We start from the raw sequence: 27,614 nt of genomic DNA, 5'->3' as shown, positions 1-27,614 counted from the left end.
ACACATGTTTTTTGTTCCCATTGCAGAGTTCTTTAGAATGAGCCATTCCTCAAATTTTTCCATTGAGCCGTTTCGGAGATACAGAGGGGCAAAGTTGAAGGTGTTTTACAAGATGGCGCCCATACCACGTGACCTATGACGTCATCATTAGCATTATAAAATTCTACGAGCCTAGCCGATCATTTGATGAAAATTTCCTGTCAATCCGACCAGCGGTTGCTGAGAAACTTAATTATGAAGTTTTCGGAGGTGCAAAATAGGGTGGAAGAATAATAATAATAATAATAATAATAAGAAAAACTCTAGCAGTAATAATAGGTTACTCTCCATTTCATGGAGAGTAAACCTAATAAGAAAAACTCTAGCAGTAATAATAGGTTACTCTCCATTTCATGGAGAGTAAACCTAATAATAGTAGTAGTAGTAGTTTAAGCCACTGTAACAGTGTTCCGAATGGCACTTAATGGTTAGAGAAGAAAAGGACTTCTCATTTAGTGTTCCCCATCGTCCAAGACCATTCTGGGTCCAGACTGGGAACTGCTCGATGAATGTTCCGATGCACACCAGTATCCCTTTCATATGTATGTATGTATGTATGTATGTATGTATGTATGTATGTATGTATGTATGTATGTATGTATGTACATCTGCAATGACAATGAAAACAAACAAATAAGGTCCAGAGGCAAGTGTTTCTTACTATTCTTTTCGGCTTCACTTTTGCTTTAGTCTTGTGGGTTCAGCTCATCATATGTCTCATATTCACGATGTTCAGTAGACGATTTCCTCAAAGAACTCAGTGACTGGTAAATGTCTGTTTGATGTATAAAATAGGAGAGCATGTTATCTTTCATATAGAGGCCTCAAACAACTTCTTTTTTTTTTTTAAGTCTAAGACATTAATAGCAAGGAAATAGTGTTCTTTTCCTGTATCAAGATCAATGTTTAGTGTGAAGTATTTTGTGAAACCCCTATAGGGACGGTGTTGTCCATGTTTAATGGTTAAATAACATAAGGACGTCTCATGTGGTATTCCTTGTCCAAGACCAGCCTGGGTCTGGCCCAGATATGGGGTGTCATGGCAGCTGCACAGAGTCTTTTGTGATGAGGCCACAACACATAGGATTTGTGGTGGGTCTTCCTTTATTGGCCCTGTGCGCACATGCGAAAGGACGACCTCTGGTGGGCACTTCCACTGTAGACATGATTGGCTGCTGCCCATTGTTGGAGCAGCGTGGTTGGACCCCATTGCTGGAGTGAGTCGACATTGCCCTGAGGGAAAAAGACGTGCCAGCGAGGTGATGGGAATGGCAGCATCCCTTTTCTCCTGATATCTGTGCTCTGCTTGGCAGAGTCATCGCTGCTCCTGCCCAGTTCGTACTCGTTTGTCTCTTGACTCATTGAGACACGGGTCAGCATACTGACGAAGAAAAAAGACCTCGAGATGTATGCCAACAGCTTCTTGTTTTGCCCTCCTGTGGAGCCATAAAACACGGGTTGGATTCTGTGTTGGTGAATTTTTAGTAAACGTGATGCGGATTGTTCGGTAATTCGATGCCCATTCTGTGCTTTGTTTCTTTATTGTGCTAATCTCATCGTTCAAGATGCTCCGTTTATGTTGTCTTGATGCAAAAAATGATCCTTTCGTTAAAAAGACCACGTGTCTGCTTACCTCATGTCATGCAAAGCTTCTTAAAACCGTTTTGGTTCCTTGGGTTTTTCCCTGCACGGCAGTAAATAAAAAGGATTTGAAAAGTTGGATTTCCCTCGACATTTGCGGGGGGATACATTCCTGGAAAGTTCCTGGTTCACGGTAAATCCTGCAAATGTCGAGATAAATCCGCAAATGTCGAGGAAAACCCGGGAAAACACCCGCGAAAAGAATGTTGAATCACATGGTTGCGCATGTACATTGGCTTTATGCGTGACACATGGAAGATGCTTTTTGAACTGTAATGTGCACAGCTGGTGGGAAGTGGTTTATACATGGGTGGAAGTGGTTTTTATGTGTGATGCGTGGAAGATGCTTTTAGAAGTGTGATGTGCATGGTGGAAGGTGGAGGGTGTAATGGCAGACAGAAAGATTTGAAGGAGATTGAAAGCAAAAGGTTCTGATGCTGTGTGTAACGCTGGCCTATCTTTACAGGCTGGACACGGTGACACTGACAGAGACAACAAACGAGGCTGCAGCAAGACCAACTGGGTCAGGAGGATTGCGGGAGTGAAGAGGGTGGATAGAAGGAGAATGGATGAACTGAGGGAGGAGATTGGTGTGTGGAGGAGCGTGACGGGGAGATTGGTGAAATGCCAGCTGAGATGGGCTGGACATTTGGTGCAGATGGGGGAAGAGAGAATGGCAAAGAGAGCAGATAGGTTAAGGGAACAAGGTAGGAGGAAGAGAGGTAGACCACGGTTGAGATGGGAGGATTGTGTGAGGAGGGATATCAGTAAGGTGGGGGTGGTGGGAGAGTGGACAGAGTTGTCTGAGGACAGAGAGGATGGAGGAGTATTGTGGACAAGGCAGGGCAGGAGCTTGGTGCTATCAGACCTCACCACTTATAAAGGGAAAAGGAGGGGAACAACAAATGTGCACGACTGGTGGGAGATGGGGTTTTTTTGCGCCCGTGAAAACCTGCAAATAGGCGGGACACGGGGCTGCGAATGAATAAGCAGGTCGCAATTAATCAACCGCGAGGATGCGGGGCCTATGGATCTTGGGACCGTGAATATCAGGGGCTGACTGTAATCCGATAAATACTGGTGCCTTTAAGTTTAGAGGCTGCCAAAGGTGGACTGATAAACCCCTTTTCTATCAGCTGTGCTCATTCATGTATTTGTCAGCCATTCACATGGCTTGCATGTTGGGGTATTTACATATTTCCAGTTTGTTGAGAAGAAAAAAAACAACACCGATATTCTAACAACGGCATAGCCAGACTTGGTGATCTGCTGAGAGGATGACCTGCTGTCCCTGTCATGTGACCAGATCCTCAGCCCTGATTGGTGGATGTTTGTGAGGGACATACATACGTACATACATGGAAATACTGTTGAATGCAGAGAATGAATGGGATGGCAACATAGAGAGTAACCCAGTTTTAGGACCGGCAGAGAAGATAACCGAGAAGCAAGTTGAGGAAGCGATAAAAGCAATGAAGAGTGGAAAAGCGGGAGAGCCGACAGGACTTATTGGAGATATGTTGAAGGCAGCGGGAAATTGGGGTGTGAAGAGAATGACAGAGATCTGCAATCTGGTGGTGAAAGAAGGCCGCATTCCAGTGGATTGGGAACTGAGTACCCTCGTCCCTCTATACAAGGGGAAAGGTGACCCTCTGGACTGTGGCTCGTATAGAGCAATAAAGTTATTGGAGCATGGAATGAAGGTATTGGAAAGGGTGTTGGAGAGGAGGATAAGGAAGAAAGTGAAGATTGACGAAATGCAGTTTGGATTTATGCCAGGAAGAGGAACGACAGACGCGCTTTTTATTGTGAGGCAGTTGCAGGAGAAGTACATGGAGAAGAGGAAGAAGTTGTTTCTTGGGTTTGTTGATCTGGAGAAAGCATTCGATAGGGTTCCACGCAAAGTATTGACATGGGCAATGAGGAAGTTAGTAGTGGAGGAATGGTTGATCAGAGTAGTGATGGCAATGTACAAAAGAGCGCGCACAGCTGTAAGGATGAAGGACGGGAACAGTGGTGAGTTTGAGGTGAAGGTGGGAGTGCATCAGGGGTCGGTACCAAGTCCACTACTATTTGTAGCTGTGATGGAGGTGCTGGCTTGGAACGTAAAGGAGGGTTTACCGTGGGAGTTGTTGTATGCAGATGATCTGGTGTTGATTGCAGAAAGTATGGATGGACTGAAGGAGAAGATGATCAAGTGGAAGGAATGTATGGAGACAAAAGATCTGAAGGTGAATATCGGAAAAACGAAGGTGATGGCAAGTGGTAAAGCATGTGGTGAGGTGGAAAGAACTGGGAAGTGGCCGTGTGCTGTGTGCAGGAAGGGTGTCGGAGTGAATTCCATTCAATGTACAATGTGCGCTGAGTGGGTTCATCAAAAATGTAGTGGTTTGAGAGGGCCATTAACCAGTGTGGCAGCTACATTCAAGTGTAAGGTGTGCACAGAGGGAGCTGCAGATGGAGGAAATGTTGAGTTGGATCTTGGAGACGGCGTGAAGCTGGAAGATGTGAAAACATTTTGTTACCGAGGAGACATGCTGATTGGAGAAGGTGGATCAGACTCGGCAACGGTTGCCAGAGTGAGATGTGCATGGAAGAAGTTTTGGGAACTGAGTGGCATGCTGATGAGGAGGGGAGTGTCGTTGAAGCTGAAGGGAAAGGTGTATGCTGCATGTGTGAGAAGTGTTATGATTTATGGGAGCGAGACATGGGTATTGAACATAGAGCAGCAACGAAGGCTGGAAAGGGTGGAAATGCAAATGGTTCGGTGGATGTGTGGAGTATTGTTGAGAGAGAGGAAGACAAATGATGAATTGCGAAAGATGATGGGAATAGAGCCTGTGATGGATGCTGTGAAGAGAAACAGTTTGAGATGGTTTGGTCATGTGTTGAGGAAGGATGAAAGTGACTGGTTGAGAAGAGTGATGGAAATGAATGTAGACGGAAGTAGAGGACGGGGATGACCGAGAAAGACTCGGCTAAAGGTGGTCGAAGAAGTAATACGGGCAAGGGGGTTAACAAGGGGAGATGCAGAAAATAGGGCAAAATGGAGAAGATTGTCGTGGGGACCGCAAGGCTAACCCCCGCTCTGGCAGGGAAAATGGCCTTAAAATGCCTGTTGTTTTGTTGTTGTTGTACATACATACACCAGACGGACAGACAAACACTGTTCCAGACAGCATTGCCCTATGAGCTGCTCCGTAAAAATAAGGCTGCCGAACCACGTGACCGATGACCTCATCAATTTTGTTTATCGACAATTTTTCCCTAGATCACGCTCAAAAAATGTCATACTGATTTGATCAAGCGTTCTACATGTCGATTTATGATGTCATAATGAAGGCACCTATGACATCATCATTAACATATGTTATTACCCATGGGGAGTCCTTTACAATGAGCCACCTGTCAATTTTTTCCACGGAGCGGTTCCAGCGATAGAGAGATGCAAAGTTTTTCGGTTTTTCCAAGATGGCGCTAGTACGATGTGACCTATGACGTCATAATTATCATTTAAAAATTAAAAGGAGGCCCTCCCATGGTGAAAGTGGAGTCCACGTTACTCCCATGACTAACGGGTTTTTTTTTGTTTGTTTTTTTTTGTATACAGAATTGAGGCTCGTGAAAGAGCGAACATTTATCACACAAACAAATCAAACAGACAAACAAACAATAAGACGTCATGCGGAGCACGATACTTGCAAAATCCGCCCCCCACCCCCAAGAAAAAAAAATTCCATTGATACAGCAAATTGTCCATTTCATCAAGATTAAAATTGACAATCTTGATCAAAGCTCGGATCAACGGGAAGAAAAGTGACGATTTTTCAGATGAAAAATTATGATTTTGGAAGGTTGACCTTGAGTTGACCATTGACCTTTTGACCTCAAAAATAGTTAGTTTCCCTATTCAGTCACTCAATGTGCAAATGCTGTTCAATTTTCAAGTCAATTGGATGAAAAATGAGGATTTTTGAAACTTGGCCTATGTTGACCTTTTGGCCAACGTTGACCTCAAAAATACTTGGTGGTTGAATTCAGTGACCAGATATGCAAGTCCTCTTCAAATTTCAAGTCAATTGGATGAAAATTGAGGATTTTAGAAATTTGGCCTATGTTGACCTTTTGGCCCATGTTGACCTCAAAGATACTTGGTGGTTGAATTCAGTGACCAGATATGCAAGTCCTCTTCAAATTTCAAGTCAATCGGATGAAAATTGAGGATTTTAGAAATTTGGCCGATGTTGACCTCAAAAATACTTGGTGGTTGAATTCAGTGATGAGATATGCAAGTTCTCTTCAAATTTCAAGTCAATTCGATGAAAATTGAGGATTTTAGAAATTTGGCCTATGTTGACCTTTTGGCCTATGTTGACCTAAAATATAATACGTGGTTGAATTCAATGACCAGATATGCAAGTCCTCTTCACATTTCAAGTCAATTGGATGAAAATTGAGGATTTTAGAAATTTGGCCTATGTTGACCTTTTGGCCGATGTTGACCTCAAAAATACTTGGTGGTTGAATTTAGTGACCAGATATGCAAGTCCTCTTCAAATTTCAAGTCAATCGGATGAAAATCGTGGATTTTAGAAATTTAGCAAAGTTGGTGACCTTTGGCCTATGTTGACCTTTTGACCTATTGACCCCAAAAACAATATGCTTCTTGCTTTTGACGAACTCTACCATTTGGTGAAGTTTCGTGAAGATCGGTTGAAAATTGTGACCTGTAGGCCGGTAACAGACAAACAGACAGACAAACAAACAGACAGACAGACCCACAAACACAACCGACCAATATACTTGAAAAATCTTCGATTTTGCAAGTAACAAAGTATGTAAAAAGGGGAGTAGATGTAAAAGTATGTAAAAAAGCGGTAGACAAGATGGGGAGAGAAGGGGAAGCACATAAACACAACATTTGAGAGCAGGGACATCAGGAATGTGTGGGAGGGAGAGGACTTCGGGGGAGGTGGCGTAGGAAGCGGGGGTGGGGGGGTGGGGGAAGTATAAACACAAGGACACCAAGGACTTCCAGGAAAGAAGTTGGTATTTCAAAAAAGTGGATTTGAGCTGAAATTAGTGGGGGTAGAAAAGATCAAGGTTTTGGATGGGGGAAGATAAGAGATGGTGGTGAACAGCTGTTTTAAAGACCTGGAGGGAGGAGTGGGATTGAAGAGAGTGAGGGAGTTTGTTCCAGAGGCGGGAGAAAAGAGGAGTGAAGGTGAGCAGAGAGTCTTGATTTTGGCAGTTTAACCATAAGAGGGTTGCAGGCAGATCTTGTGCGACCTGTAGGAATATTTGGGGGACAGAGCCCAGAGAGAGCTGGAGGAGCAAGGCCGGAGAGGAGTCGGTAGAAGACAGAAAGACCACCAACCTGCCTGCGGTGAGTAAGTGAAAGGCCCTCGGAGGTAGCTTCATCGCAGGAGATTCCAATGATTCTGAACGCTTTGGTTTCAACAGCGTGAAGACGAGCTAGGTGTGAGGCAGGAGCACCAGCCCAGAGGGGAGAGCAGTATTCCATTGAGCTGCGGATGAAAGCCTTGTATGTGGTGAGGAGCTCAGGTGTCCCAAAGAAGGACTTCACACGACGGAGGATGCCCAGTCGGCGACTGGCTTTAGAAGCCAGATTTGAAATGTGGTTTTCCCAGGAAAGATCGTGGCAGATAGTGAGACCCAAAAGCTTGAGTGACAGAACTTCTTGGAGAGGATTATTCAGAAAGTGGGTGGGAGGGTTGTCCAGTCGGTCTTTTCGGAGAGACATCGTAAGAGTGTGAGATTTGTCCGGATTGAAAGACATGTTCCACTTGTTTGCCCAGTCTGTGATTTTGTCCAGGTCTGCAGAGAGTGAGGAGGCTGCAGACTGCCAATCTGAGGGATGAGGAATGGAGCGGCAGAGAGTGGAGTCATCAGCAAAGAGATAGAGAGGATTTTCAAGAGAGTCGGAGAGATCATTGATACAACAACAACAACATGCATTTTAAAGGCCATTTTCCCTGCTAGAGCGGGGGTTAGCCTTGCGGTCCCCATGACAATCTTCTCCATTTTGCCCTATTTTCTGCATCTCTCCTTGTTAACCCCCTTGCCCGCATTTCTTCTTCCACCATCTTTAGCCAAGTCTTTCTCGGTCTTCCCCGTCTTCTACTTCCTTCTACATTCATTTCCATCACTCTTCTCAACCAGTCACTTTCATCCTTCCTCAACACATGACCAAACCATCTCAGCCTGTTCCTTTTCACAGCATCAATCACAGGCTCTATTCCCATCATCTTTCGCAATTCATCATTTGTCTTCCTCTCTCTCAACGATACTCCGCACATCCGTCGAACCATTCGCATTTCCACCCTTTCCAACCTTCGTTGCTGCTCTACGTTCATTACCCATGTCTCGCTCCCATAAATCATAACACTTCTCACACATGCAGCATACACCTTTCCCTTCAGCTTCAACGACACTCCCCTCATCATCAGCACGCCACTCAATTCCCGAAACTTCTTCCATGCACATCTCACTCGAGCAACCGTTGCCGAGTCCGATCCACCTTCTCCATTCAGCATGTCTCCGAGGTAGCAAAATGTTTTCACACCTTCCAGCTTCACGCCGTCTCCAAGATCCAACTCAACATTTCCTCCATTTGCAGCACCCTCTGTGCACACCTTACATTTGAATGTAGCTGCCACACTGGTTAATGACCCTCTCAGACCACTACATTTTTGATGAACCCACTCAGCGCACATTGTACACTGAATGGAGTTCACTCCGACACCCTTCCTACACACAGCACAGGGCCACTTCCCAGTTCTTTCCACCTCACCACATGCTTTACCACTTGCCATCACCTTCGTCTTTCCGATATTCACCTTCAGACCTTTTGTCTCCATACATTCCTTCCACGTGTTCATCTTTTCCTTCAGTCCATCCATACCTTCCGCAATCAACACCAGATCATCTGCATACAACAACTCCCACGGTAAACCCTCCTTTACCTTCTGAGCCAGCACCTCCATCACAGCTACAAATAGTAGTGGACTTAGTACCGACCCCTGATGCACTCCCACCTTCACCTCAAACTCACCACTGTTCCCGTCCTTTGTCCTTACAGCTGTGCGCGCTCTTTTGTACATTGCCATCACTACTCTGATCAACCATTCCTCCACTCCTAACTTCCTCAATGCCCATGTCAATACTTTGCGTGGAACCCGATCGAATGCTTTCTCCAGATCAACAAACCCAAGAAACAACTTCTTCCTCTTCTCCATGTACTTCTCCTGCAACTGCCTCACAATGAAAAGTGCGTCTGTCGTTCCTCTTCCTGGCATAAATCCAAACTGCATTTCGTCGATCTTCACTTTCTTCCTTATCCTCCTCTCCAACACCCTTTCCAATACCTTCATTCCATGCTCCAATAACTTTATCGCTCGGTACGAGCCACACTCCAGAGGGTCACCTTTCCCCTTGTATAGAGGGACGAGGGTACTCAGTTCCCAATCCACTGGAATGCGGCCTTCTTTCACCACCAGATTACAGATCTCTGTCATTCTCTTCACACCCCAACTTCCTGCTGCCTTCAACATATCTCCCACAACTCCCGTCGGCTCTCCCGCTTTTCTACCCTTCATTGCTTTTATCGCTTCCTCAACTTCCTTCTCAGTTATCTTCTCTGCCGGTCCTAAAACTGGGTTACTCTCTATGTTGCCATCCCATTCATTCTCTGTATTCAACAGCATTTCCATATATCTTTTCCATCTTCCTTTAATTCCATCTGGGTCGACAACGATTTGTCCCACTTCATCCTTCAAGCAGCTCACCCCCATCACATCACACCTCTCTTTCGCTATCTGCTTTGCAATCCTGAATACTGCTTTCTGACCCTCTTCCGAATCCAAGCGTTCTCCGAACATTTTCCTACATGCCTCCTGCGCCTTTGCTCCCTCTTTCTTTGCAGCCTTCCTGGCTGCCTTATAACTTTCATGCTCTGCTGTTTCTGCTCCCGTACCCTTCGCCTTCTGCCACTCCTTGAACTTCTTCCTCTTCTCGTCAATCCTCTTTCCAACTTCATCATCCCACCACCATGTTTCCGAGTGCCTCGGTGGTCCTTTTTTCCATCCACATACCTCACCAACGGCTCCCAACAGACTAGCTTTCATTGACATCCAACCACTTTCAAGCTCAACCACATCATCCTCGACCCTACTCAGCCTCTCTTTTAATGCCTCCCTTACTGTCACCTCTTTCAACCTCCACACCTTCATTCTCGGTTGGTACTTCACCCGCCGAGCTCTCCTCGCACCTTTCACCCTGACGTCGCAGACAACCAAGTGGTGCTGTGAAACAGCCTCCTCCCCCGGGATCACCTTTGTGTCTCGGAGGTGCCCCCTATCTCGCCTACGCACCATCAGGTAGTCAACGGTTGTCGTCGACCCACCTGACGTGTATGTAACAAGCTTATTATCCTCTTTCTGGAACTGAGTATTACAAATCAACAAATCAGCTCCATCAGCAAACTCCAAAATCCTTTCACCTTCTCCATTTCTCACACCATATCCGTAACCCCCATGAACTCCGTCAAAACCATCCATACTCCTTCCCACATGTCCATTTAGGTCTCCTCCTACCACAACAACTTCCTCAACTTTCACGTTTTCCATCAGCTTCTCTATCGCACACCAGAACCTGTCCTTCTCTTCATCGCTCCGACCAACCTGCGGAGCATATCCCGAGATGACGTTCACCAAGAGCTTTCCAATCATCATTTTCACCATTATCAACCTATCACTCACTCTAGTCACACTCACCACACTGTCTACAAACTCCTCAGAAAACAGGACACCAACACCATTCACGCCCTCCAGGCACCCTTGCCACACAAACTTGTATTTCTGTCCCTGCCTACCCTTCACCATTCTCACACCACTTCCCTTCCATCTCATCTCTTGCACACAACATATGTCCACTCTTCTTCTGACCAATACTTCCACCACTTCTCCTGATCTCCCTGTCATTGTCCCTACATTCCATGTCCCAAACCTCAGAAACCGATCTCCACTTCGGGCTGTACCCTGCCCACATGTAGTTGTAATTGTCATGGTTCTCTTTTTGAGGCAATGTTTTTTATGGCCGGATGCCCTTCCTGACGCCAACCCTCTTAGTCGCCTCCTACGACACGCAGGGATACGGCGTACCTATTCTTATCCAGGGTACACACTGGGAAACGTTTAAATCATGGAAATCCTGGGGCGGGGGGGGGGGGGGGGGGCGGGATCACCGCTGCGGTTTAAACATATTTAAATAAATATTTAAACAAAACCATGAAAACAATCCGGGAAAAGTCTCTAAGTGAGAACGTGGATTTGAGAAAGCAGGAGCAGAGGTGAAAGAACAAACGAGAATATAGGGGGCGGGGCACAAGTCGAGACGAGGAGGCCGCACGAGACACCAGGCCGCACGAGGCGCGGACAAAGAAACGCCTGATTACACACAAATTTGCAACAACTACAAAACCAAAACCAAATAGAAACACACAATAACACATACACAACAAAATACGCAGCGGAAATTTGACAAAGAAACAAACGGGAAAACACTCAAACTTTGATGCCGTGGAGAGATCAAAGCAAGCCCCGTCGCTCGAGGGACCGGAAGCGGATTCCAGAATCATTGATGATGACCAGAAAAAGCACAGGGCCCAGAACACTGCCTTGGGGAACTCCAGCCTGAACAAGAAGAGGAGATGAGAGAAACCCATTCAGGGCCACACGTTGACTATGACTAGAGAGGAAGTCCGCCAGCCATGCGTGGAGATTTCCATGGATACCAAAGGAGGAGAGTTTGGTGAGCAGAGCGGGGTGCCAGACCGTATCGAAGGCACGTGATATGTCAAGGGAGACAGCTCTAATTTCCTGTTTGGCATTGAGGACCTCCATCCATTGTTGAGCCAGCAGAAGCAGCATGTCCAGAGTAGAGTTGACCTGGTCTGAAACCAAATTGATGATCAGAGATCAAGCCATTGGAGAAGGGGAAAGATTTCATATCCGAGGCAATGATGGATTCCATGACTTTGCTGATAATTGGGAGAAGGCTGATTGGTCTGTAGTTGCTCGGATCTGTTTTTGCACCTTTTTTGTGCAAAGCGGTGATGTTGGCTGATTTCCAAGCAGATGGCAGATGACCTTGAGCAAAAGAGAGGGTGAAGAGAACAGAGAGAGGGAGTGAAAGAGCGGAAGAACAGGATTTTAGGACCCGTGGGCTGATGCCGTCAGGTCCAGTTGCAGAATCAGAGTTGAGGGTTGACAGAAACTTTTCCACCTTGTCAGGAGGAAAGGACACAGAGTCCAGGAGCAGCTGGGTACGGTGGGTACAGAGAGGGAAGGGTTTGGGACACAATATTTAGAGGCAAACACAGAGTTGAGGCATTCAGCTTTTTCACTTGCGGAGTCAGCTGTGTAGCCATTTGAGTTAAGGGAGGGGATGGAGGGGGAACAAACACCAGAAACAGATTTGACCAGACGCCACCAGGATTTGGAAGAGGGAGACAGATAAGAGAGTTCGGTCTTGGGAACAGAGAGATATTGTTTCCTTGCTCTCCAGAGGGTGGACACACACTTGTTTCGGGCTTTGTGAAAGGAAATGAGATTTCCTTCCGTTGGATTTGCTTTCCAGGAGACGAAGGCAAGTTGTTTCTGGGCAACAGCCTCACCACAAGATTCCGTGTACCATGGACGGGAGGAAGGGTATGACAACTGAAGACGAGATGGGATAAATCTGTGCATGAGAGAGAGCAATTTACTTTGGAAGAATTCCCAGGATGAGTTGATGTCAGAGGCGGTGGAGATGGGAGACCAGTCCAGATGATTGATGGCTGATTGAAGACCGTGCCAGTTGGCCTGAGTGAAATGCCAGACTCGTGGACGCTGAGGAGGCTCCCTGAGAATGGTCAGAGAGACGTCCACTTTAACAAGCACATGATCAGATGAGCCGATTGGAGCAGAAGAAGAGCAGCATACATTTTCAGGGAAGTTAGTCATAACCAAGTCCAGAAGAGAAGATGCTCCGTTGACTGAGATCCGGGTCGGGAAATTGACAGATTTTGTCAGTCCCAGTGAGTCGCAGAAGTCCTTTGCTGAGGAGCCATGGCTGGTGAGAGAGGTACCCACACCCAGCCAACTGGCATGGTGACAATTGAAATCACCACATATGAGGAAGAGAGAGTTGGGATGAGTAGATAGAAGTTGGTCCATATTATCAGACAGCGAGATGTAGATGGAGTCATCACTGTTTGGTGGACGGTACAACACACATATGAACAAGAAGTGGGAGCGAACGGTTCCAGAGAAAACGAATTTTAAAGAGAATAAACCTGCAAAATGCCGGTGGTAGGGACATACATACATACATACATGCATCTCACATATATACATACATGATACATACACACATAGATACATACCCAAACGCTGTTCCCGATGGCATTGTCCTAAGGGCTACACCATAAAAACCTATTTTTTGCCTAATGCCTTTTGCCTTTGCAAATAGCATTTTTTATTCATGAATTTTAAAATACTAGTACACCCGCTCACTCCGGGAGCGGCAGGAAGGGTCATTCCTCTTTGGGGTATATAGATTACAGTCGATCTATGGTCGGGTCTCAAGAACATTGGGTGTGTGTTCATTTACTAAGTTTCTTGTGAAGAGATCGCCAAGTGGTTTAAGCATTCGAGTAAAGGACTCCATCAAAACCGTTAAGGAACGGCTGGCTTGGCAAGCGCTAGCTAGCTGCTTGGTAAATGAGCACAACCCGGGCTCCCTCCCTTTCAGTTTCGTGTTAAGCAGCAGGAGCGAGTTTCAAAAGTTCACTACAAAAAACGCCACGTTAATGGCAGAAAGGGCCATGTTATTACCCCAACCCCCTGTGGGGTATATAAAGTACAGTAGATCTTCTCTCAGTTCTGCAAGTAAAACTTACCTAACGGATGTTGGGATTTCTCCGAATTTCTTTATTTAGTGTTACAAATAGCATTAGCGACTGTTTAAAAAGCTAATCTTACGTGTTAGTGGTTTATAATATTTTTACTTCCGGTCGAGGCTGTTTGGCCGTTGCTCCCACGAAAATGCCATGATAAGATATTTATAAACGTTGACTCGACATTTGTTCAAGGACGAAAAAAACCCTTGGGGATGTGGGATATCATTAGTATTAATATTATTTTGAAATAACATTCATATTATGCTATTATTGTTAGTTTTGTTATTGGAAGCAGCCTTGGAAAACGCCACGATAAAGCTAATTTTACATTGATATTCACCTCAACATGCAACCCCATTGACGGCAATGGCGGGGAGAACCCACTCGGGGGTGAAAACCCCCTTGGGGAAGGGGGCAAATGAATGCGCTCCAACCTTCAATGTGCCAACCTTAGTCATCCTGTCAAGTTTTGTTAAGATTGGATAAGTAACGACAGAATGTATCGCGGTCAAAAAATCATTAGACAGACACCAAATTACATATTTTAGTATGATATATGGTCCCAAAATTATTTTTTGCTGGACTTTTGATACAGTATGTATGTATGTATGTATGTATGTTCATCTGCAATGACAATTGATACAAACAAACAAATAAGGTCCAGAGGCAAGTATATCTTACTGTTCCTACCGTCTTCACTTTTCCTTTTGTTTTGTAGGTTCAACATGAGCCTCGTCTCATATTCTTCATGATGTTCAGTAAATGATTTCCTCTGATCAGTCGGTGACGCATCGATATCTGTTTGATGCATAAAAATAGGAGTATGTTATCTTTCATGTCAAGGCCTCAAAAAATTTTTTAAAGTCTAAAACAATCACACAAGATCATTCTTCCCCACAGTGTGGCTTAAAATCATACATATTACATTTAATACAACTAGGGCATGCCCGTACTATATATATATCTAAAATTATATCCCCCCCCCCCCTCTATTTACATGAAATGGTTTGGTCCATTCGCAAAGCCAAAGCGAACGGCTTGCGAGTACGGTGGCAATCCCCCCCCTCTATTTACATGAAATGGTTTGGTCCATTCGCAAAGCCAAAGCGAACGGCTTGCGAGTACGGTGACAATCCCCCCCCTCTATTTACATGAAATGGTTTGGTCCAAAGCGAACGCCTTGCGAGTACGGTGACAATCCCCCCCCTCTATTTACATGAAATGGTTTGGTCCAAAGCGAACGGCTTGCGGAGTTTGGTAAAGAAATCGCCATAGCTCGGTAACTACTTCTCCGATTAATATGAAACCTTGAAAAGGCACATCCTCGGGTCCCCAGCAATATACCTGGCAAGTTTAAAGTATATCGGACCCGTGGTTGTCGAGAAACAGCGGTCACAGTCACACAGACATACACACACACATACACACACACATACACACACACAGAGATTACTGGAATTATAGATAGATGACATTAATTCAGAGTCCTCAGTATACCTATTAATCAGTGATAAGGTCATGAGTAAACAATGGACAAATCATTGCAATATCTAACCCAGGACCTCAATGAAGCAAACACATGACCATAGACCACTGTGGCCTTTACGTGATGGTCCTGCATTCCCTTTGCATCATCTCTTTCATGGAAACTTCAAAAGTCCAGCTATCTGTTCTGTAGTGTGGTTAATTTTAAAAACTCGTTATCACAGAGTTGTCACTAACTATGTGGTGGTCACGTGATGAGGATAACAAATTAGTCAAAATATAATTATCAAGATTCTCGAAGATTGTCCAAGTCTGACAAGATGGTGCACAGGTAGCACATTTGCCTTGGAGCTGTCCAGTCTGGGTTGGACTCTCAAGCAAACTATAAACTTAATGTTCGAACCCTTAACAAAGTCCATATCCCTGCCACCTTCAGTTGAATGTCAGGCCGCGCCATCCAATTCATGAATAACATGCCAGAAAATTTCCCTGATTTAGCTCACAAAATGTGTGTGTGTGTGTGTGTGTGTGTGTGTGTGTGTGTGTGTGTCTGCATGTATATTTGTATGCATGCTTGTATCTATTGTTGTGTGATTCCCCTTGGTGAAGACCGGGAAATCACGGATAGCAATCGTGCGTTACTTCGAGGCGACGATCAAATACGGACTCACTATACAAGCGCGGGAAGTGGAAAGAAGAAGAAGAAGCTGGCAGGTTTTACCTGTATGTCTCGCGCGGCAGCTTCGATCCTGCAGGAAATAAACTCACACGAAGAACAGATTGTAAATGTACAAAAATAAACAAGGCTTTATTGCCACGGATGCCGATAATACAAAATAAACCGTGCGATAATTAATGTCCTATATTGGGACGTCCCCACACCAGACGTATCACACGGATGAAGGGAAAATAAATGGAAAGGAATGGGTATGTAAGTTATCGTGCACTCAGCTCAATTGGCGCCTTGGCAGCGATCGTCCAGTCCGGGCGCGCACTCCGGATGTGGCTCCGATGTTGGCGGGTAGTAGGTTTCCTTGGTGTTCCAGCGGCAAGCCGCCCTCGTCCACGCGCAATCGCTCACGATGTCCGGAATCAAGAGGAGAGAGTCGATGGTGGAGGAAGGCGTAAGGGGCAATCGAGAGAGAAGGTAACAGAGTCCAAGGCAAGGAGAAGGACGACGTCCGGGCGCGAAGGGATCCAAAAATGAGAAGGGCAGAGAGAAAATGTTGGTTTCTCTTCACCTTTTTATAACCTTTTTCTTGGCCAATCAGCTGGCTCCTTCTTGCCTCTGGGCTTCAGCTGCGTCCCAATTGGACCTCCCTAACAATCAGTCCTCTGCTTCCCTCTCAGCCTTCCTTACTCTAGCCTTTGGTTGGTTGACTCCTGCCGAATAACGAGTCCTTCTGGGCGTGGCTCCATATTTCCTGCTTGCTCGATGTTTTATCGCCATGTGGTGTAATGCATGGGCGCTTCCTGCCTGTACTTCTGGTGATTTCATTGTGGGGGGGGGGGGGGGGGGGGTTAATTCGTATGTGTGTGCTGTTGGGCCTGTCTAGTGTCTATGGTGTAGTGCCATACGGGACAATGGATAAAACACAGGTCTCACACACAGGGAAATTAGCATAATCCCGACGATAACTAACACAAGAATCATCCTTGTATGATCACAAAGATACACTTACGCGAACAATCCGCCTAAACAAACTTATTAGATGTGGGGTTCCCTATCACGATAATCGGAGCACACTACCTATACAGATCTACCTGATCTATATATCACTTTACCCAAAATTCATAATAGTATGTATGTACAGCCACGTGAAAAAGTAAGTACACCCCATGTAAAGTTTTGACTTTTTCAACATATTTCAACATACAGCTATTTGATCTTCATTTCAACAATATTGAAAGATAAAGGTGATATAATATAACAAATATCATGAAACATTTACATTTTGTAGTCCATTGTATAATTTAAATAAACATAAATGCAAATTTTGCATGTGGAAAAGGTAAGTACACCCTTGGCTCTAATAGGTGGTATTGCCCCCTTTGGCAGAAAAAACCTCAAGTAGGCGTTTCTTATAACTGTCTACCAGTCTCTGACATCGACTGGGAGAAATTTTTGCCCATTCCTCCATGCAGAATTATTTCAGCTGTGCGATGTTTGAGGGGTTTCTTGCATGCATAGCTCGTTTCAAATCCCCCACAACATCTCGATGGGATTTAGATCAGGGCTTTGACTTGGCCATTCCAGAACCCTCCATTTCTTTCTTTTCAGCCATTCCTTGGTGGATTTACTGGTATGTTTAGGGTCATTGTCATGTTGCAAGGTCCACCTTCGTTGAGCTTCAACACTCTGACAGATGGCCTCACATTATCCTCAAGCACCCTCTGGTACAATGAAGAATTCATCGTGGATTCTATGATGGTGAGCTGCCCAGGCCCTGATGCAGCAAAGCTGCCGCAAACCATAATATTTCCACCACCATGCTTTACAGTTGGTATCAGGTTCTTGTGGTCAAATGCTGTCTTTGGTTTTCGCCAAACATGTCTTCTGGTACTGTGGCCAAATAGCTCTACCTTTGACTCATCTGTCCAGAGCACATTGTTCCAGAAGTGCTGGTCTTTGCCTAGGTGTTCATTGGCAAACTTTATTCTTGCCCTGATGTTCTTTCTGGACAGCAAAGGTTTCCTCCTGGCACACCTCCCATGTAGATCAAATTTGTGCAGCCTCTTTCTAATGGTAGACTCGTGCACTTTGACATCAACAGTGGCAAGAGCTACCTGTAGGTACCGTGATGACATTCTGGGGTTCTTTGAGACTTCTTTCAGCATCTTGCGGTCTGCTCTCGGGCTGAACTTGCTGGGGCGGCCTGGCCTGAACAAGTTGGCAGTTGTTTGGAATCTTCTCCACTTGTGGATGATCTTCCGGACAGTCGAATGATTGATTTCAAATTGTTTGGAGATATTTTTAAATCCCTTCCCAGACTCGTAGACATCTATAACCTTCTTTCTGAAGGCCTCAGAGAGCTCTTTTGATCTAGGCATGGTGACGCCGCACACTTCAACAACAAAGAGCAAACCAAACTAAATGTCTGAGGTTTAAATAAGACAGGTTCCTCGAAGATCCTCTCAAACGATGTTCTAATCATTTGCACCTGAGCTGGTGCACCTGATTCTAATTTTAGGTATTTGAAGTAGTGATAAATGTAGGGGTGTACTTACTTTTTCCACATGCGAAATTTGCATTTATGTTTATTTAAATTATACAATGGACTACAAAATGTAAATGTTTCATGATATCTATATAAATAAAACACAGTTTGTGTGTGTGTGTGTGTGTGTGTGTGTGTGTGTGTGTGTGTGTGTATGTTACCGATAGACTCCTAAACGGAGAGGCTCATGTGCTTGATATTTGGCATAGACATGGCCATTGAGCTTGGGAAGGGCATGGCCTACCTAAAAATATTTGACGAGAGCCATATTTTTTGTTCATATTTACCTCAGCGCATTTCAGCGAGGAACATTATACACGGAATCTCAGCATGTGCCAGAGCAGCTCGCTGATTCGCTCAGAGCGATCACATGATGTTCCATCCTTGCTGCCAGACCACTGAACGGAAAATATATAGAATGACCATTGCCATTCACACCACATAGGCCCTCTTGGTTGGCACTCGATGCTGGGCGATGGTGATTTCCGTCACGCGTTTGCACGTAATTCAGAGCGAAAAGCTATTGCGTTTTTTCACCTTTTGTGCGATTGTGTTTTGTGTCGATTTTTGTCGATTTTGTGCGATATGAATTAAACGTCTTTGAAACAGCTGTGAAACGTCTTTCCACAGCCCTTCCTAAACCGATTGGAGCAGTTTATTGCCACACAAAATGGCATTTTAACAGTTGTCTCGCTTTTAAAATCTGGGACACGTTCAAAACAAACGAGATCCGCGAAGCGAGTTGGTCGAGTCGTGCGAGTCGTGCTAACCAAGATGGCGGCTACAATTTTCACGGAGTATGAGCATTCTATATATTTTCAATTCAGTGCGCCAGACTCGCTCACGTACTTGATTTGTGGCATAGACATGGCCATTGGACCTTCACGGTGTAATTCGTGCGAGGCTTTTGTCCGAGTGAGCTTGAGTCGAGAGGGCGAATGTACGGGTCTCCCTTCCCCCGCCCGGCAACACCGGTACTGGAGGGCATCACAGGATCGGTGAGTCTGCAAAATCCGCTTCGTGCTGTTGTTGCGAAGATGCAGGATGATGTCGCGATTGTTGTGCTGCTCTCCTCCCATGAGAACTGCAACGTCATTGTTGACTTGTCCTCCCCTTCCTCCCCTCCCCTTCCTCCTCCCCCCTCTCCCTCCCCTTCCCCTCCCCCCTCCGTCCTCCCCATCCACCCTTCCCCTCCCCTTTCCCTCCCCTTCCCCCCTCCCCCTCCCCCTCCCCATCCCCTTCCCCCTCTCCCTTCCCCCTCCCCCCGTTCCCCTCCCCGTTCCCCCTCCCCTCCCCCACCCGGCAATTCCGGGTACTTCTGCTAGTTTGTTATATTATATCACCTTTATCTATCAATATTGTTGAAATGAAGATCAAATAGCTGTATGTTGAAATACGTTGAAAAAGTCAAAACTTTACATGGGGTGTACTTACTTTTTCACGTGACTGTATATATGAATGTATGCATTTATGTATGTACAGTGTCTATCGAAAGTCCACACCCCTTTTCAAAAATTTCACCTTTTTTTGCCTTATAGCCTGTAATTAAAATGCATTAAATCAGACGTTTTCCACCTTTATTTACACATCTTAACCCACAATTTACAAGTGAAAAAAAAATTCCACAAATTTCAGAAAATTGTTTAAAAATACAAAACTAGAATATGTTGGTTGGATAAGTGTCCAACCCCTTACAATAGCATTTGTAAATTAGCTCAGGTGTACCCAAACACCTTCAAAATCACACACAACGTTAATTTGTCTCCACCTATGTTAAATTGTGATGATTCTGATTATTTCAGAATAAAATCAGCCGTTTCTGTAGGTTTTCTCTTCGGGGTAGTGCATTTCACAGCAAAGACTCAACCATGAGCACCAAGGAGCTTTCAAAAGACCTCTCCGGGATAAAGTAGTGGAAAGGCACACACAGATCAGGGGATCAGTATAAAAATATTTCAATGGCCTTGAATATCCCTTGGAGCACAGTCAAGACAATCAAAAGTGGAAGGCGTATGGTACCATCAATACCTTGCCAAGATCAAGCCGTCCCTCCAAAATGAAAGACCAAGCAAGGAGGAGACTGATCAGAGAAGCCACCAAGAGGCCAATGGCATCTTTGAAAGAGCTACAGGTCTTTATGGCAAAGACTGGTCACTGTGGATGTGACAACAATATCCCAAGCACTCTACAAGTCTGGCTTGTATGGTAGGGTGGCAGGAAGCCATTACTCAAAGAAGCTCACCTTGAGTCCCATTTTAGGTATTCAAAAAAAAAACACTCCGGAGATTCTAAACCATGTGCGCAAAAAGTTTTGTGGTGTGACAAAACCAAGATGGAACTTTTTGGTCTAAATGCAAAATGTTACATTTGGTGCAAACCCCACACAGCACATCACCCAAAGAACACCATCCCTCCTGTAAAGCATGGTGGTGGCAGCATCATGTTATGGGGATGCTTCTCATCAGCAGGGACTGGGGCACTTGTCAAGATAGAAGATAAAATGGATGGAGCAAAATGCAGAAAAATCCTAGAGGAAAACCTGCCCTCTGCAAGAAAGCTGAAATTGGGATGGAAGTTGACCTTTCAGCATGACAATGACCTGAAGCACACAGCCAAAGCTACACTGGAGTGGCTAAGGAACAAAAAGATAAATGCCCTTGAGTGGCCCAGTCAGAGCCCCGACCTAAATCCAATCTAAAATCTGTGGCATGACTTGAAGATTGCTGTCCATCAACGCTCCCCATGCAACTTGACTGAGCTTGAACAGTTTTGTACAGAAGAATAGGCAAATATTGCCCAATCAAGGTGTGCAAAGTTGGGAGAGACATATCCCAACAGACTCACAGTTGTATTTGCTCTCAAAGGTGCTTCCACCAAGTATTAACTCAGAGGGGTGGACACTTGTCCAACCAAGATAATCTATTTTTGTATTTTTAATTAATTTTCTGAAAGTTGTAGAATTTGTCTTTCACTTGGAAGTTGTGGGTTACGATGTGTAAATAAAGGTGGAAAAAGTCTGATTTAATGCAATTTCATTCCAGGCTATAAGGCAACAAAAGGTGAAAAATTTGAAAGGGGGTGTATACTTTCTATAAGCACTACACAGTATGTGTATGTATGATTGTGTGTACAAGCAAACCCACTCACTACAGGAGCGGCAAGGGGTCATGTTATTATCCTTATTATTATTGCCAATTATTATTACTATTACGTATGTTAGATCAGGTCATTGAAAAGATCAGACCATGCCTCACCATTCTTTTTTTCACATAATAAAATCATAATAAAATGTACTTCCGTGAGGGTGAGGAGTGGGGAGTTGGGGGGCAATATCCCAAGTCATAAAACCCCTTGGGGAGTGGGGATATTGTTTCATAATATCATTAATATTATGCTATTATCATAAGCGTTATCACTTTTGTAATGAGAAGCAGCTTTGGAAAAACGCCCCGATAAAGCTATCTTACCACAGATATACGCCTCAACACGTCACCCCATTGGTGGGGGAAAGAGAGAACCCGCTTGGGGAGTGTGGGGGAAATGAATTTGCTACAACATTCAATGATACTGAAGGAACTGCGCTCCAACGCGAGTCGAAAGAATTGACGCGACCAAAGACGGAATTCGTCCGAGTTGCTTTAATGAAACAAAACAGCTCAGGTATTCTCACAAGCCCGTTTTTCGGGCAACAATATATATACACATTTATGTCGGGAAGTTTGCCCGGCAAAAGCTATACCGGGCATGCCCGGGTATCAAGGGCGAGCCTTGGAAAGGCGAGTCTGGACCTGCCCGGGCGTGTTTGGCTGCGGCCTGGCAAGTCGAGGCTGGGCGTGCCCGGGCGCTCTGGGCGAGCACTGGAAAGGTGATAGCGGGCATGCCCGGACGCTCTGGGCGAGCCCTGGAAAGGCGATAGCGGGCATGCCCGGACGCTCTGGGCGTGCCCTGGAAAGGCGATAGCGGGCATGCCCGGACGCTCTGGGCGAGCCCTGGAAAGGCGATAGCGGGCATGCCCGGACGCTCTGGGCGAGCCCTGGAAAGGCGAGAGCGGGCATGCCCGGGAAAGACGAGACCGGGCGTGCCCGGGAGGTTCGGGCGTGCCCGGGAACAGTGAGTCCGGGCATGCCCGGGAGAGGCGCGTCTGGCCGTGTTCTGGCCGGTGCAAGGCGATTATGTACATCCAGCGGTAACCGCTACACACGCCCCTCCAGAATCGACCTGCACCGGCAGGGTCAATTTAAGGGGGGTCCGGATGACCCGGCCGAAGCGACCCCTGGAGGGTCGTGGGGAGGGGTCTGACGTGGTGGTGGGTGGTCGAGCGGGGGGAACTGTGGATGGGGGGCGGCCTCGCCGCAGAGGAAGGGCCAACCGTGGTGGTCGGTCGACGTCCATGTGCGCCGGTTTGAGGCGGTCCACAGAAATCCGGTCCAGCCGGCCGCCGAAGTCGACGATGAAAGACTTGCCGCCCCGTCGCAGGACCCGGAAGGGCCCATCGTACGGCGGCCGGAGTGGCCCCCGGTGCGCGTCATGACGCACAAAGACGTACTCCGCTGTGCGAAGCGCCGGGGGGACGTAGGACTGGGGGCCACCGTGGCGGGACGTCGGCACGGGGGCAAATCGTCGGGCGGCCTCCTGGAGGTCCGAGCGCTGGCGAGCGGCGGACCAGGGACTGGTAGCGTCAGGCACGAATTCGCCCGGGATGCGGAGTGGCTGGCCGTAGACGAGCTCGGCGGCGGACGCCTGGAGGTCTTCCTTGGGGGCCGTGCGAAGGCCCAAAAGGACCCACGGCAGCCGGTCGGCCCAACCGTCGTCCTGAAGGCCGGCCATGAGTGCAGCCTTCATGGAGCGGTGAAACCGCTCGCACAACCCATTGGCTTGGGGGTGGTAGGCCGTGGTGCGGTGCAGCGTGACCCCCAACGAACGGGCGACCGCGCCCCAAAGCTCAGACGTGAACTGTGGGCCGCGGTCGGATGAGATGTCCGCTGGTGCGCCGAAGCGCGCGACCCAGGTGGCGATGAACGCCTGCGCCACGTCGGCGGTGGTGGTGGAGGTGAGGGGCACGGCCTCCGGCCACCTGGTGGTCCTGTCCACCATGGTGAGCAGGTGGGTGAACCCCCGCGAGGGGGGCAGGGGACCCACCAGGTCCACGTGGACGTGGTCGAAACGCCGTTCAGGCACGGCGAAAGGTGCCAGCGGGGCCTGGGTGTGGCGGTGGACCTTGGCTCGCTGGCAGGCCGTGCAGGCGTTGGCCCAGTCGCGGATGTTTCGTCGAAGGCCGTGCCAGACGAAACGCGCCGACACCAGCTTCTGAGAAGCTTTCCGGCCCGGGTGAGAAAGGCCGTGGATGGAGGCGAAGATGCGGCGCTGCCAGGAAATGGGCACGATGGGGCGAGGCTGGCCCTGGCAGATGTCGCAGAGCAGGACGGTGCCCGCGAAGGGGATGTCGGCCAGGCGGAGGCCCGTGTCCGCCACGCGGAGTGCCTGCACCGAGGCGTCGGTGGTCTGGTCGGCCGCCATGAGCGTGAAGTCCACGCCGAGGTGGACCGCGTTCGCGCTGGCCTGCGAAAGGCAATCGGCCACGGCGTTGTCTTTGCCGGCGACGTGCTGGATGTCCGTGGTGAACTCCGACACGGCGGAGAGGTGGCGCTGCTGGCGGGCCGACCACGGCTCCGTGACCTTAGCCATTGCGTAGACCAACGGCTTGTGGTCGACGAAAGCCGTGAACGGGCGGCCCTCCAGGAGGTGTCTGAAATGGCGAACGGCCAGGAATAGCCCGAGCAGCTCGCGGTCGAACGTGCTGTAGTTTAACTCGTTCGGCCGGAGTTGCCGGCTGTAAAAAGCGAGTGGCTGCCAAACCCCGTCCACCCATTGCTCATGGACGGCGCCCACCGCGTAGTTGGAGGCGTCCGTAGTGAGGGCGATGGGCGCGTTGAGCACCGGGTGAGCCAGCAGCGTTGCGTCGGCGAGGGCCCGTTTGGCACTGGCGAAGGCCGCGTCCATGGCCGCGGACCAAACAATGTCATGCTTGGCCGGCTTGCCCCGGAGGGCCTCGTAAAGGGGCCGCATGAGCTGAGCAGCGCGGGGCACGAATCGGTGATAGAAATTCACCATGCCGAGGAACTCTTGGAGGGCCTTGATGGAACGGGGACGCGGGAACGTGGTGATGGCCTCGACCTTGGTCGGCAGCGGCACGGCCCCGGTCTTGGTGATGCGGTGGCCCAAAAAGTCAACGGTCGTCGCGCCGAAGTGGCATTTGACCGGGTTGACAATTAAGCCGTGCTCGCTGAGGCGACCGAACAGTGTTCGGAGGTGGAGGAGGTGCTCGGCGCGGGACGTGCTGGCGACGAGGATGTCGTCCAGATAGACGAAAAGAAACGGCAGGTCGCGCAGCACGCCGTCCATCAAGCGCTGGAATGCCTGGGCCGCGTTCTTGAAGCCAAACGGCATCCGCAAAAATTCGAACAGGCCGAACGGCGTGATGACGGCCGTCTTCGGGACGTCGGCCGCCCGGACAGGTACCTGGTGGTAGCCCCGTATCAGGTCAATTTTCGAAAAGATGACCCGTCCCGCCAAACGGGCGGAAAAGTCCTGAATATGCGGGATCGGGTACCTGTCGGGGGTGGTAGCGTCATTGAGACGGCGGTAGTCGCCACACGGGCGCCATCCACCCCCCGGCTTTGGCATGATGTGCAGTGGCGAGGCCCACGCGCTATCGGAGCGCCGCACGATGCCGAGGTGCTCCAATGCGTCGAATTCGGCCTTTGCCACGGCGAGCTTGGCTGGGTCGAGGCGGCGGGCCCTGGCGTAGACCGGCGGGCCCGTAGTGGGTATGTGGTGCTCGATCCCGTGCCGCACCGCGACGGCCGAAAACGTCGGCCGCGTGAGGGCCGGGAATTCCACGAGCAGGCGAGCGAACTCGTTCGTTGCCGGGAGGGCGCACGCCAGTTTGGTCGGCGCGGAGCTGCTCATTGTGCACGCCAGGGAGCTGAAGGTCTCGGCGTGGACAAGGCGACGTCGTTTGACGTCGACCAGCAGCCCGTGCGCGCAGAGGAAGTCGGCGCCCAGCAAAGCCACGGGGACGCTGGCGGTAACAAAAGTCCATTGAAAGCGCTGGCTGCCGAAGCAGAGGGTGACGACGCGTGGGCCGAAAGTGCGTATGGCCGAGCCATTAGCAGCGACCAAAGAGGGGCCGCAAACTGCGTCCAGCCTGTCCTGCTCGGAGGCAGGTATGACGCTCAGTTGGGCGCCGGTGTCGCACAGGAAACGCCGTCCAGACGCTTTGTCCCGAATAAACAGCAAGTTGCCCGAGTGGCCGGCGCTCATGGCTGGGAATGAACGCCGGCCCGGCCGTTTCCCGACCTGCCGAAAGTGCACGGGGGCCGGCACGTCCGAGCCTTGTGTCCGAACCTGGCGTGGTAATAACACCACGCCCGGTCAGGTGGAGGCCCCGGCCGTCGTGTCGGAAGCGGGCGGTGCGGCGTGGCGGCCGCCAGTTGCACCGGCAGTTCGGCCTCCAACCGCGCAGGGCGCTCGGGCGTCATGGGCGTCGCCTCGGACGGCGGCGGGCTCCAGCTAACCGCGCCGATGTGCTGGCCCGCCGAGGAGATCTTATCGGCTTCCCTGGCGAGGGCGCGGGAATCCGTGATCAACGTGCCAGCCAGGGCGAGGCGTACCGGGTTAGGCAGCTGACGGAGGAACAGCTCCCGGAACAGGAATGCCGGAGAGTGCTCGCCGAGCAACGAGAGCATATAGTCCATGCGCTCGGACGGGCGCGTGTCGCCGAGCTCGGGCAGGTCAAGCAGGCGCCGTGCGCGTGCTGCCGGTGAGAGGGCGAAAGCGCCGAGGAGGAGCGTCTTCAGCGCGTCGTATTTGTCAGCAGCCGGCGGGTGCTGGAGGAGGCTCAAGGCGCGGGCCGCGGTGGTGGAACCGAGCGCCGCCACAACATGGTGGAAGCGGGTGTCGTCTGCGGTGATGCCTCGCTGGGCGAACCAAACAGCCGCGTGAGTCTCCCAGAAGGTAGGCAGTTTAAGCGTCACTGCCGTATCCATGTCGGTAGGTCACCAATGAAGGAACTGCGCTCCAACGCGAGTCGAAAGAATTGACGCGACCAAAGACGGAATTCGTCCGAGTTGCTTTAATGAAACAAAACAGCTCAGGTATTCTCACAAGCCCGTTTTTCGGGCAACAATATATATACACATTTATGTCGGGAAGTTTGCCCGGCAAAAGCTATACCGGGCATGCCCGGGTATCAAGGGCGAGCCTTGGAAAGGCGAGTCTGGACCTGCCCGGGCGTGTTTGGCTGCGGCCTGGCAAGTCGAGGCTGGGCGTGCCCGGACGCTCTGGGCGAGCCCTGGAAAGGCGATAGCGGGCATGCCCGGACGCTCTGGGCGAGCCCTGGAAAGGCGAGAGCGGGCATGCCCGGGAAAGACGAGACCGGGCGTGCCCGGGAGGTTCGGGCGTGCCCGGGAACAGTGAGTCCGGGCATGCCCGGGAGAGGCGCGTCTGGCCGTGTTCTGGCCGGTGCAAGGCGATTATATGTACATCCAGCGGTAACCGCTACAATACAACATTCATGTCAAATGTAAGGTGTGCACAGAGGGAGCTGCAGATGGAGGAAATGTTGAGTTGGACCTTGGAGATGGCGTGAAGCTGGAAGGTGTGAAAACATTTTGCTACCTCGGAGACATGCTGAATGGAGAAGGTGGATCAGACTCGGCAACGGTTGCTCGAGTGAGATGTGCATGGAAGAAGTTTCGGGAACTGAGTGGCGTGCTGACGAGGAGGGGAGTGTCGTTGAAGCTGAAGGGAAAGGTGTATGCTGCATGTGTGAGAAGTGTTATGATTTATGGGAGCGAGACATGGGTAATGAACGTAGAGCAGCAACGAAGGCTGGAAAGGGTGGAAATGCGAATGGTTCGACGGATGTGCGGAGTATCGTTGAGAGAGAGGAAGACAAATGATGAATTGCGAAAGATGATGGGAATAGAGCCTGTGATTGATGCTGTGAAGAGAAACAGGTTGAGATGGTTTGGTCATGTGTTGAGGAAGGATGAAAGTGACTGGTTGAGAAGAGTGATGGAAATGAATGTAGAAGGAAGCAGAGGACGGGGAAGACCGAGAAAGACTTGGCTAAAGATGGTGGAAGAGGGAATGCGGGCAAGGGGGTTAACAAGGAGAGATGCAGAAAATAGGGCAAAATGGAGAAGATTGTCATGGGGACCGCAAGGCTAACCCCCGCTCTAGCAGGGAAAATGGCCTTTAAAATG

The 27,614-nt window shown here is 48.8% G+C and overlaps 1 protein-coding gene across 7 annotated transcripts in view; it reads right to left on the bottom strand.

Moving 5' to 3' along the window:
• The window catches only part of LOC137424912 (uncharacterized), a 130,427-nt gene that overhangs the window by 9,976 nt on the left and 92,837 nt on the right, over window positions 1-27,614 (bottom strand). For all 7 annotated transcript variants that reach the window (XM_068112809.2, XM_078776080.1, XM_078776077.1 and 4 more), the window contains 2 exons: window positions 14,333-14,440; window positions 701-814 (listed from right to left, as the gene is read on the bottom strand). In XM_068112809.2, the coding sequence (XP_067968910.2) occupies window positions 726-814; window positions 14,333-14,440 (197 nt within the window). In that variant the 3' untranslated portion in view covers window positions 701-725. The remainder of the gene's footprint in view (window positions 1-700; window positions 815-14,332; window positions 14,441-27,614) is intronic.

Source organism: Myxine glutinosa, chromosome 4 (genome assembly GCF_964187855.1).
Source record: "Myxine glutinosa chromosome 4, kmMyxGlut1.1, whole genome shotgun sequence".
Taxonomy (NCBI): domain Eukaryota; kingdom Metazoa; phylum Chordata; class Myxini; order Myxiniformes; family Myxinidae; genus Myxine; species Myxine glutinosa.
The sequence above is the reverse complement of the archived record's forward strand: the minus strand, read 5'-3'. Positions and strand labels throughout refer to the sequence as shown.